Consider the following 13,287-nt stretch of genomic DNA (forward strand, 5'->3'; position numbering starts at 1 on the left):
GTGATAGAAATAGTGTTTGTCAGTTTCCTTGACTTGAAATGCTATTGTAAGCAACAACTATTCTTCCACTGATTTTTTCAGCCAGGCAAAATTTGCCAGCTATGCTTCAGTGGTCCATAGCAACTGTGCTTTTGGGGGGAACAGGTGTGTGCGCCATAGTACATTCATCCTGGCAATAATTCTATGGGTGGTATTCAGCTAGGTTTTACTCAGAGTAAAAAGTAACATGACTAAATCCATTAATTTCAACAGGTTTGCTCTGAGTAAAACATACCTCTTCTTGTACCTATCCCTCCCCCCTTCTTTCTTTCTTTCTTTCTTTCTTTTTTTGCCTCTGAAGCTAGATTCCCACATTTGGTTGCGACACGCTGAAGTTATCACATCATTTCTGATTCTGATTGTTTCAGCACAACTCCCACACATGGGGGTGGCTAGTATTTACTGTGTAAGGGAACCTATTAGCTCACAAGTTTTTCCCAGCAGTAGCTGCCTTTACAGAGATACTTATTCATTTAAAAAACCCACTGTGTGTAATGTATGAAGCAGAACCATCTTGTATTGACACTTGCAACCACATTAGAAGTGACTGTGAATTAAGCTTGGCTTGGCTAACCACTAAAGTGCTAAACATACAGCAATCTCATAGTATGCCACATGAAGGAGTAAATCTGTATCAATGGAAGGTAAAAAGCAGACTGTTCTGTAGAATTTTCTTTCTTCAATACTGTGATGGCAAAGGACAATTTATGAAAATAAGGGATAGATTTACTGTTGGAAAAAGGAAGCGGCAAGGAAATGCTGAATACAAGGCAAAGAACAAAAGGGAAGAGAAGGGAGAAGTAACAGCAGTGCAAATAGTTTATTGATAAAAGCCATGTTGGCCCTTCTTTAATAAGAACTCTGTTCTAAAAACTGTAGCTGTGTACTCACTAAGAACACAGAGAAATTGTTTATGTCTATTATACATGACTTCTTTGTGAAATACCAGCAGTATATGATGACTGCATCAAATAGCCTTGTTCTTTGCTGTATTTCTGTTAGATTTTTTAAATAATAATAATAATAATAATAATAATAATAATAATAATAATAATAATTAATTACTATCATTATTATCTATCATCATTATTATTTGCTATTGTGGTAGATGTAATTTCTAGCATAGCAGAGGAATGGTGAAATGTTACTATTAAAACCATGTCTTCAATATATGTTGTAACTTCATGATTCCCTGCTAGATCTGGAAATTCCAGGAAGCAAAAAAGGCTCTCTCAAACACATTAAAACACTTTGTAATATATCAGGGCAGAGAAGTCAAAATAAAGAGGAGCCTTACAACATAAGATGTGCCTTACACCAAGGATAGAAGAGTTGCAGTGTTTTATGTCACATTTATCAAGAATGTTTTGCCACTTCTAGACCAATAAGAGAGTCTTTTGGCACAATTGCTTTTCATTTGAGCCACATGGGTCAGCTGTGGCTTCTGAAGTGAAATATCAATGATGTCACCCACTTGTAACATGAGCTTTACCATGACTGAAGACTGCTTATATTTCTTGTATTGTGACTTTCTGGCTGTAGTGAACTGCTAACCACAAATCCTGTTTTCTTTGAGAGAGAGGAGGGTGGTGCTAATTTTTTAAATACCTAATTCATTCCAAATTTGGTATGCTAGGATGCAACTTTTGACTGCCATTTTTGATGCAGCTGGAAACTCACACTGGATTATACCAGTATAATTGACTACTTATAATATTGGCCTTTCTTGACAAGTAAGTGTGTAACTGCAAAGAGGATTGAAGATGTAAACAGAAAGTTCAGCCCTCAAAATTGTCACCCATCGTGCAGGTTAAAGCTGCTGTTTTCTTTCCTCCAAGTTGCTTTTATTCATGGTGTGTAGGTTTTTTTTTATTCTCCCAAGTGGTGTTGACTCATAGGCATTTTTTAAAGTCAACTCTGTCCCCTAACTTCTCCTCTTTTCACGCCCCCAATAACTTCACTCTATGTGTTTGAAAGAAGACTCAGTCACTTTTGAGTAAGACCTACTTAATGTATAGACGAAAGATTCTTTCATCTATACATTTCTAATATGCCCAACTCATTACAAGAAAGTATTTATCTTTGCTGTGTTATGTGTGGATAATTTAAGTGCAGGGAAGGTTACTTGGCCAGCTGAGGCTTTTATTAGAGAAAGCTGCCTATTGTACATACTACCACTTACTTTGGGTAAGCTACTGAGCTCCACAGTGATGAAGCAATGACAGGAAGATTTCAAATGACAGGAAGATTTCAAAAAATGCCTAGCATCATACTCATTGCGGCAGTTTTGGAGCAAAGCTTCAAGCACTTTCATGCCTGTTTGGAGACAGTAGCCTTTTTTACCCTGGTTCCCTCCAGATGTTTTCAACTACAGCTTCACCATTGACTAAGCTGGGTGGGGTTGATGGGAATTGCTGTCCAAAAGATCTGATGGGTACCAGGTTGCCTCCAACAGCAATGTTTTGGGAGTTTTGATCATCTGCTGTCTCATCACACCTCCCAAATAAACTCTTCAAAAGTCAATTTCTGGAGAAGACGAAAAGGAGCAATGCCAGATAAAGGACCTACTGGGGCCTCAGGTAGTTGCACTGAAATGAAAAGCATGTACAGTTCCAAAGCTCACGTTCTGAAAGAGATCATGTTTGAGGAAAAATGGAGAAGTATGTTGCTGGTTATGCTAAATTCAGTTTCTAATGAGGTCAGTGTTCAGTCTTCAAATTCGCTGTAGAAAAATGTTCCAATAGTAGATGGAATTCATTCTCTGAAATAATTCAGCTGTGACAGCCCCCTGGAGTGTGCTTCCTTATGAGTAGGTCGAAATGAAGTTGGCCATACTGGCATTGCCAACTGTTATGAACCCGAAGTTGTGGCAAGGATGGCATCAGACAAATTCTAGCATCAAACACATTTTTATTCTCCCAGGCACTTGGACAGCTTGGGCTTTTGGCAGCAACTGATGCTCACCTTGTACGGAGTGAATGGATAATTTGTGTTGCTTTTGATGATCCTTGGTCCCCCCACCCCGGCCACCCTTTTGGATGACCTTTTTTTAAAGCATATCATATTTGTATTGACTTATTAAATTTATTGTGCATTGTGTATTTTTATTATTGCAAATTTTTTTGGAACACCCCTGGATGTGTGAATAAATATTGATTGATTTAAAAGCATTTCTGAACTGCTTAATATGTAAACAATCTGTACAGAAATAAAAAAAATTAAAATGTAATAAAAACAGTAAGAAGGGATTATAATAACTAGGAAAAATATATTGTGAAAACAGATGAAAGCAGGAATACAGTAATAACAGGGTGTATTCTTTTGGTCAGGGAAAGCTTGGGCAAAAAGAAAACATCTTTGCAAGATGTCTGAAGCAAAGGATGGATAATGCTTCACGTATGGCAGAGGAAAATGCAGGGGCAATGGCAGAAAGGGTCCCTTTGCTTTGTTACCACCCTGTTATATTCTGTAGGGTGCAGTGCCCATGAATAAACTTTCCCTAGATGTTCTGCAGATCTTGCAGGTCTTTACAGGGACAGGAGGTCTTACGGGTAACCTTGTTGTGCATTGTCTGCTATATTTCTTGCCCACCCTTCATCATAATGTCCCAGGGTGCATTAACATCTGAATATAGCTGCTACAATACAATAAAACAAGTTAAAACTAAACCATCAATCCAGAACAGAGTGGATAGCCATGTCTTGGTGAGGTGGTCAGGGTTATTTCTGCCGCACAGTTCTTCCCACAAACATGCTCTCTAGAGAAGGGGAAGAAACATTGTGGCTGGACAGATTCTCAGGGTAGAATCACATGTCCATTTCCCATGGAGTTGCTATTTTAAAACTTCCCATATGGTGAGACTCGCTTTTGAGAGCTGGTCCGTATTTCAAAGAGGCTAGGGGAACATGGTAATGGAGAGCTCTGAAGATTCCACCATTCTTTCCATTGTCTCCTTGAGAGGGAGGTGGAAAGTAAAACAATTGGCTAGCAGTAGGCTTTGGTGACTCATTTGCTGGCTCATTGAGTTATCCAAAGACCATAAGAAGAGCTAGTCTAGCATGCTTTCTCCTACCATGGCCAATGGGATGCCTATGGAATCCCATAACCAGGAAATGAACACAAGAGCTCCCTTCCCCTTCAACAGTGACTGGTATTCAGAGGTCTACTACCTGTACCTGTCATGACAAGTAGCCCCTGATAGTTTTATTCTTCATAATTTTCTCTAATTCCCTTTTAATGCTGTCCAAGCTATTGGCCATCACCACAAATTGCGGTAGCAAATTCCATAGCTGACTTTGCCATTTCTGAAGGAGGATTATTATTACCTAGAATTTTCTACATGCTGAAATTTAACTCCTTTTGCCCAACAGTGGTTGATTGGACACTGTTTGTTATCCCTGAGCATCCACTCTTGCCCCTCCAGTGCATGGGCACATAATCAATGTACAGTACAATGAATCACTGTATCTCTTTGCCTTCCACACTGGTAAAGCAGCCAAGTCATATTCCCTTCCTGTTTACTTGTCATCTGAAAGAGGGGGCATTCTATGCTTCTCCATTATGTATTTCCTTCATTTTTCATCTTGTAGACATCCGAGCCAGCATAAGGTCAACCCCATTCAGCAAAATTCCTGGTTGGAATGCTTTGCTCAGTAGGAATAGTGTAACTGTAAAGTAAGCTCTTCCTTTTCTAGGTAATCCATCATGAACCTTCTGTTTCTTGTCCATATTAAATCCCATTTCTATTACAACAAGGATAAGGACTTGTGCAGGAAAGGGGTTTTTCATCATTTTGGATCATTGGTCAAAGTAGTTCTTTTGTTGAAATATCTGGTTTATATCTGGAGGTGTCTGCATTTTAAATAACTGTCAAAACATGAGTTATTGCATGAACTATGGCATCTAGTGAGGTTAAACTGAGAGGTGAGAAATCATAAATGTCCAGACTGAATTCCAGAATGTGAGGAATGAGAGGTGCAACTGGAAGATCATCTAGTTTAGGTGCTCGCCATAAAATTATTTTATCTATGCCTCAGCTCTAGGGCCTATACCAGGTCTCTTAGCTAATCCCTTATTGTCTACTCTGACTGGCAGCAGCAGCCTAGAGTTTCAAGCAAAGGTCTATCCTGTTCCTTTTAACTGGGACTTCTAGAGATTGAACCTGGAACCATCTGCATGTACTGCGGAGCTATAGTTCCTTCACTACTGGTAGATCTGAATGGGCATTCCTTAAGTATCTTCCTCTGTTCTTACTTGTTGTTGTTTTTTCTGATTTCTTTCTGCTTTGGTACTCCTGCTTCTCCCAGCAGCATCAATGGACCCGCTTGCAAATTCTTTGGAGACTGAGGCTACTGATAAGGATGATATGGTATTACTGAACGAGATTCTCAATGCATCTTCTTTGGACGACGGCGAATTCAGCAGAGAGTGGAAAGCTGTATTTGGAGAGGACCCACTTGCTGACATGCCCACAAGCTCTTCCGCAGGAGAAATGGAGAACAATCAGTCATCAGCGTCAGGCTTCCTTCCTTCTCAGCTTTTAGACCAAAACATGAATGACTTGCAGTCCTCCCTTCAAGGTAGGTTTATTTTAGGCTGATTAGCAAACAGATGGGCTCAGTCCACCAACCTGATGCCAAGCACTGTGCCATGCATGAATGCATGTGAACAAAGACACATACTTACTTGTGAGGGTATAGCCATAACCACTAAACCAGAGCTTTCCAAACTTTATGTTGGTGACACACTTTTTAAACATGCATCATTTTGCGAAGCAGTAATCCCCTCCCCCAACCCCGGGAGGAGCGTGGGGAGCAATTGCATGACACACCTGCATACTGCAGCCAACACACTAACATGTCGCAACACACAGTTTGAAAAGCTCTGCACTAAACCATAGGATAGTGTTATGTGCATGAACCTTGGGCTTAAGTGCTCTCTCCCTCCCCCTTTACAACCTGAGGAGATAATTTTTTATTATTATTTAATTTTGTATACTACCTTATACTTGATCAAATAACTGGTCCATCAATCTCAGTATTGTCTCTAGTACTGACTGACAGTAGTTTCAGACAGTGGTTTCTCCCAGCCCTACCGACAGATGCCAGGGATTGAACCAGGGCCAATTTGCATGCAAAGCATGGAATTTTAACCTAACCAGTTGGTTGTGTTGTCCAAATTGGAAAAAAACTATGGTTAGGATAAACAGTGGTTTGTCAGAACAAGCCAGGATCAAGCCATGGCTTCTGATCCTGGCTTCTTTGGATAAGCATAGGGAAACTTAACTGTAGTTCCCAGTTCAGACAAAACAACAAATTGCAGTTAGTTTAAAATGGGAATGAATGTTTACAATCTCCATGCAGACAGGAGGGAAGTAGGCTTGTTCACATAAAGCTGAACTAGGTCTCAGCCAACATTACATCTGAATCAGGTCTCTTCTCTCAGTCACGCTAACACTCTCCCATGAGGTTTGTAGGTGTGCCTTCCAGGAAATAGCTCCTTCCCTTGGGTTACTCACACTAAGCTCATTTATGCATTTTCCTCTCCCTATTTTTACCCTGCCTTAAGCATCAGTTGGCTACTCTGGTGCTGTAAAATAGATGCATCTGCACAACAGGCTCAGAATGAAAGTGCTTTGTTAGTTTGCAGCTCTTGTTGCTTCAGTGCTCCGTGCACAGCAAACCAGCCTCCTTGCTGCCAATATTCTATGTTAATCTCTCCGCTGTTTCTTGGGCAGATGGTGGTTGTGGGAGGGGGGCGTAGAGGGTGAAAGGAAAAAATTGTCTCATTATTTTTAGAGTGAAGGGATGACGTGTGTGAAGGGTTCTTAACTCCTCCAGGGTGTTAACGTGGGCTGGTTTGCTTGTCATTTGTTGATGGGAAAATTATTCCTCTGACATTCCTCAGGTAGAAGAAAATAGTAGAGCCTGGAGTAGCAATAAAAAAAGCTGTTGTTAAAGGGACCTTGTCAAGACTGGCATGCCTAAAATAGGAGCGTGTCATCAGTGAGGCTTCAATGGCTTCAATCCAAGCACTTTGGCTTAATAGGCCTGTGGACAGGGGCATATCTGGCCTCTTTGTCTAGCGTAGTGCAGATGCTTAATGGAATCGAAGTACTCAGATTTTTAAGGTGATATGGCGTAGGAAAGTCACTAAGAGGCAAACCAGACACAGTGGGGCAGATCTGCAAACAGGATCTCCTATGATTGTTGGTAGCTGCTTTTTTAATTACAAACTATCACCAAGGGTAGGGAGGGCAATTAAATTTAAAAGCAGCCAGTCAGAGAGAGAGGTGTGTGATACCGCATATTGTTGTGGCAAATAGCTGCTTTTGGATGAGTGTGATTTAAATCGGGAAATGGCACAGATGGGGAATGGTTAGACCTTTCTCCCCCAGCACTGTGGCCCCAGTGTAGATCAGCTACTTTTAAATGAAAACTATTGTTCACAAATCTTCCACATTGCATATGGTTTGGTGCTAAAAGACTGAATAGTGAGCCAGGAGGTCTCTAGTTTGAATCTTGCTTTTGCCCTAAATAGAAGGCTGCTGTATCCCATCCCATCCCACCACACCCAGTTTGGACTACGGGCCTGTTCTCTTCCCAACTCTTTCGAACATGCAGTCTTGTACATTTGTTGTTATGCAGTTCAGGCTGCAACATAGTCACAGATCACTTAAAGGAATGGCTGGTGGGGAAATGTATTATTTACGACGTTGGCAGAAGGCTTTCTTTTTTGCCAAATGCAATTATGTCATTCCTTCTCTAAGAAACCCATAGTGCAGGCTGGGACCCCAGGCTGAAAGAGCATGGCCTCCCCAAGGCCAATGAGAGAGATCAGGGCAGAGCAAGGGCTGGGGTTTGTCTCCCCTTGGTTCAGTGCCAGCACACTTCCCTTCAGAAAGAACACAACTGTTTGCAATGCTATTGGTTATCTATGACATCCAGCACAATATGGAGAGAGGTTGTTTTCCTTCTAAGTTAACCAGTAAAAGCTATGCCCTGTTAAATAATTGAAGGTGTATTATAAATGCAAGTAACCTCTCATTTTGCATGGCTGAGGAGCCAACCGTGGCAACTATTTTTCAGAATTTCCATTCCTAGTAATGTAAGTGGTTTTCTTCCAAAGTACACAGGCTTTGCTTGTTAATTGAAAATGTCTCTTTGCTAGGATTATTTTTCAGAGATCTGTTTAGCGTATGACTGGCAGAAAACAAGTCTTCTTCAACTGCAAATTACTACCTTATTCCACAATGCCTGTTAAGTAAACTTACTGTTGAGTTGTGTGCAGGTTGCTAGCTTTGTGTTTCAGTTTCCCATCTAGCTATTAATTATCTTTGATAACATCATATGTTAATAGAGCAGATGTTTTTGCTTGTATAAGGTTCCAGGTAAAATCCCAAGCATTTACAAATAATAAAATACATTGGAGTAAACAATGCTATTCAAAAGAATCCTGGCAGACTCGAAAAACCTTCTGCTAAGTCAGGTTCCTAACTGTGTTCACGTCGTTAGTTATTGCTGATCAATTAAATTGATTATCTGTTTTTTTTAAAAAATAATGGAGGTGTCCTAAGAGCTGTTAGACTTCTTCCATCTCATTTACTTTAGTGGGATTTAATCATCTTAAAGCTGGTTTCAGATGTAATAAAAAACTATGATTATGCTAACACCACAGTTGAAGATCCCAGTGTTCAGTGTTACATCTGAACCAGATCAGTTTGTGGGGAAGCTCAAGTTCAGACATTGAAACAAACCATAGTTTACCCAAGTACTCTGTGGTTTTGTGTTGCCTCTGAATTCAGCCTGTGCACAACATTTCAGCAATTTTTCAACTAAGCATGCCTGTTAATCCCCATTGACCAGCAAGGAGGCAGGCATCATACAGGCATGCTTCACTTCAGACATGGGTTAAGAATATATGGAACACTTTACATCCACCGGAAATTGTCTTAATTATATTTTCCTGTTCCATTAGTCTTTTATCCAGTAAATACAGTCTTTGTCTTTTAGTCTGTTTTGTCTGCCTTTAAAACTGTATTGTTACTGCACCCATTTTTCCCAGTCTTCAACTGGTCCTCCAGGCACTATTGTACTGCAAGAAACTGTTATTGTTGAAGGGCTCCCTTTGCAGGTGAAAGAAGGCAAAAAGAACAAATGATCTGAGTGTGTTTCAGTTAGTCCACTGATTATGTCACTGCCTCCTCTGGCTACTTTTCTAACTGCAACGACTGCTTTAACAAAAAGGCAATCCCTTTCTCCACTCCTACCTGTATTTCATTTTGATAATAATAATTATAGGAATCATTTTTAATTTATGTGTACAGGAGCTTTTTTCTGTGGCTGAACAATCTAGCTGTTGCTTCCATTTTTAAATTTAATTGAGGCCAAGAGAATGACTGCTTGCTTCACCTTTTCCACATTTGTACAGTTGCTGGCAGAAGAGTAGGAGGTTTGGTTTCCTTAATGTCTCACTGATAATCTTGCGTCTAGTCATATCATGAGCTGCTCTTTGAGCAGCCAGCTAGTAAGCACCAATATTTTTTCCCCAAAGGCCAATTTCCCCTGTAAACTTTGCTTGTATTAGCAATGGAGAACACTACTTTGTAACATTATTCAAAAGTTTTTCCTAACCACCCTTTTGGACCAAACGTACAGACCCATAGGGCACGTGTCAGGCACCTGAACTGCTAGTAGTAATACTAGCAGATCTATTACAGAAGGGCTGGAGCCTGTTTGTTGTGGGAGCCTTTTCCAGACGGTAGGCTGGATTGACTCATGTCAATTTGAAACGGCAGTCTGAAGGTCCCCACTCCCAGTCAGCAGATAGATCTGCTCATGAGCTCTGCTAGCAACTTCAAAAATATAAATTGTCAAAACAAGTTGTACTTTTAGTTTCAGTAGATGAATGGATTTGATGGAGCAAGCAAGACAGTTAAAGTGAATGCAAAAAACAACAAAAAAGCAGACTGAAATACAACCCTGTTGCAGTAACCTATAAGGAAATGAGAGTTGTTTAATTTCTATCCCAAAGTACACAAGAAGAATTTACAACGGGGTTAAAGTAACATAATACAAAGTACAAAATGTAAAGACCTACATAAAGCAATGAAGCCAGAGCTGTAAAGCAACAGATCAGGACAGGATTTTTAGAATTTGTTTTTAACAGAAGAGTTCAAGCTTCAATTATTACTGTCGTGAGCAGTGTGAGCTCGTTAAGTAATTATAGTTGATTGACAGAAATGCAACTGTGTTATTGAATTTTAGGTTGGGCAGCCAGCAGCATCAGCCCTATGCCAGTCCCACAGACCGCCCAGAAATCCAACAGCCTGAACACGACCGTCAACAAGACACCTATGAAAGGTGACAAACACGTTACGCTTTGATTGTGTGTGCACCAATACAGCAATACAAAGCTTAGAGTTTTCCAGGTGTTTGGTTGTGTGTGTGTGTGTGTGTGTGTGTGTGTGTGTGTGTGTAGTCTCACAACTATTTACATAGAATGGCTTCCTTTCAGGAATTATCCTCTAATTGTGCCCTAATTGGCATGTTATTTAAGTAATCGGCACTTGAATATCAATGCTTGCTTGTTGGTTGACGTTAAAATGTTGCCAAGACTTGAGTGGAGATGTCTTGTTTCAGTAACGAAAACTCCACTGGGTCATCACTTGGTCACACTCTGTGTTGACAAAATCCCTTTCTAGAGACACTCTATGAACTCAAGTACTTCTGGCTGCAGGCAGAATGGACCCGTAGGGCCCTCCCAGTGTTGGGTCTTTGGTGATCTCCCTTTCCATGTTTGTACAACCTCCAAAGGCTCATCCAAGTGAAGATGAATTCATTTAAATGCTATGAAGTGGTTGGGAACGGAGAAACCATGAGCCAGTCCACCGTTTGAGGGAGTTTGTGGGCCACCCTCCTCCTCTTCCGGTGTCCCTGTGCTTAGGAGCCAGGGAAGTGGCCAATTGCTAAAAAGGCCTTCTCTGTGATGGCACCTAAATTATCAAACTTCCTCTTCAAATGTGTTTTCTGAGCAACATCTTTCAAGAAAAACCCATCCCAATCTCTTGTTTGTGTTCTTAATGACGTTTTAATGGCAGTTGAGATCCTCTTAATTTCTTTTTACTGCAGTTATCTGATATCTTCGTTTTTACTTGCCAGTTATGCTGCTTTAGTTTCCATTATATTTTACTGCAATATATTGAGTTTTTTCTTATTGTAGTCAACTTTAAGGGCAGTGTGTGTGTTGCAAATTATATAAATAAATAATATAGAGCTGTAAACTGCTTTGAGATTTTTCTAAAAAATATAAGAAAAATATAGAAATGAAATAATAATAACTGCAGAATATTTAAATTTTCTGTCAAAAGCAATACATGAATATGGGTTCTATCAGGCATATACTACATATTTTCTTCAGTAGTGCATTCTAAGTCCACACCATGTTTGTTTATGTCAGCATTAGTATATATATATATATATATATATTTAAAAACTGTCAAGCAAAAATCTTAACTTCTTGGGGATTGTTTGTCTTTGTTTTTCCTTTTTGCAGAAGCTGCAAATTCCTCTAAAGATCTAACGGCTTGGTTTAGCCTCTTTGCTGATCTGGACCCCTTGTCCAACCCAGATGCAGTTGGGAAAACAGATAAAGAACACGAATTGCTCAATGCATGAGTTGTCTGCCTGTGGTAACTCTCACTTCACCATTCAAAAATGCATTTCTTGGGGCTTTAGAAGAGTTTAAAACCAGATCAGTTTACTGTTGTACGACTTACTTCTCACTTCTGTGCCATTCTAATAAAATCAAGGGATTGACCTAACCCCTTTCTATAGGTAACAGTTATTTGCTCTTGTTTTGTACAAAGAGTTTGCAACTTCTTTTTTTGTATGTGAATGTACCAAACGAAGTTTTGATTTAGAGAAGACTACTGAATAGATTAGTGTACTTGCTGTAACTTGGCAGGCAGAGTGCCACAGCTAACTCAAGAGTGAAATATAAATAATAAACCTATTTTTTATATCTTTTTCTTTGTGTAAATCAAAACAAAATCATGTAACTGGAGACTGCATGACCCAGTGGTATATTCGATACTACCATTTAGAAAGTAGTATATAACATACTGCTGTGATGTTAATTTATAATTTCTTTTGTTAGTATCCATAGTGAAAAATCTATACTCTGGGGCTAATTATTAGAGAATTATATTTGAGTATCTATGAATCTACTGTGCTCATTCTCTAATTTTAAATTATTAGGCAAATGGCATTGTATAAGTCCAAGCCGACTGCCCAAACTACATCCTCCAGGCATGTTCAGTTGTACCAGCAGTTTCGGCAATTGGAGACCAGGTGGTATTGACTTTGCCAACATGTGTATTTACAGTAATCATGGTTTCCATACAAAGCACTTTTCATCAAAGCTGGTTTCATACACACATGTTCTGTCGCGACACTCTCCTTTAATAAAGATGGTTTTGACAAAAAGAAAAAGTGTAGCTGAACCTTTGTCATGGGGAATGGGAACAATTCAGTGGATGCAATCATGATTTAATAATAAATTATTGTTGTTATTGTTATTTATTTAATTTATATTCTACCCATCTGACTGGGTTGCCCAAGCCATTCTGCGTGGTTCCCTGCAAAATAATAAAAACACAATAAAACCTCAGATGTTAAAACATTACCGGTATAGGGCTGCCTTCAGATGCCTTTTAAAAAGTCATTTGGTTGCTTGTTTGAAATCTGATGAGGGGGCCTTCCACAGCACAGGTGTGACTACTGAAAAGGCCCTCTGCCTGGTTCCCTGTAACTTCTTACAATGAGGGAACTGCCAGAAGGCCCTCGCAGCTGGACCTCAGTGTCTGGGCTGAGCAGAAGATATCATCCACTGCCTTCAAAAAATAAAATCAGGTGAGAATTCTGAGGTAATAGAGCAGACCAACAGATCACAGGTGGGAAGAATCTTTTTGAATGCTCCCCCTGCTTTTTAAAAATAATAATAATCCTGTTAGACTTCTCCCAACTTTTCTATATCAACTATTTTAGTTTCCGTCCAGTTAGTTCTCATATATGGAAGCCTCAGAAACATGATTACTTGCTGAAATGTTACAGTCCATTCTGCCACCTCTCCTTCCACCTCATTCTGCTTCATGTGCAGATCCAGTCTACTTAAGAAAAGCACATTTATTTTGCCAGACATTTACTTTGACACTGTTTCCATGCAGGATTTCTGAATTTGAAACTGATA

The 13,287-nt window shown here is 39.7% G+C and overlaps 1 protein-coding gene across 7 annotated transcripts in view; it reads left to right on the plus strand.

Annotated features, from left to right (window-relative positions):
* Nucleotides 1–11,877, plus strand: part of ICA1 (islet cell autoantigen 1) — a 64,118-nt gene extending 52,241 nt beyond the window's left edge. For 6 of the 7 annotated variants that reach the window (XM_082193943.1, XM_082193946.1, XM_082193942.1 and 3 more), the window contains exons 13-15: nucleotides 5,346–5,618; nucleotides 10,305–10,400; nucleotides 11,593–11,877. In XM_082193943.1, coding sequence (XP_082050069.1) covers nucleotides 5,346–5,618; nucleotides 10,305–10,400; nucleotides 11,593–11,714 — 491 coding nt within the window. In that variant the 3' untranslated portion in view covers nucleotides 11,715–11,877. The remainder of the gene's footprint in view (nucleotides 1–5,345; nucleotides 5,619–10,304; nucleotides 10,401–11,592) is intronic. The other variant, XM_082193948.1, reaches the window with a different exon arrangement.
* Nucleotides 11,878–13,287: the final 1,410 nt, after the last annotated feature.

The sequence above is a fragment of the Podarcis vaucheri genome (assembly GCF_965113315.1).
Source record: "Podarcis vaucheri genome assembly, chromosome: 12".
NCBI lineage: Eukaryota > Metazoa > Chordata > Lepidosauria > Squamata > Lacertidae > Podarcis > Podarcis vaucheri.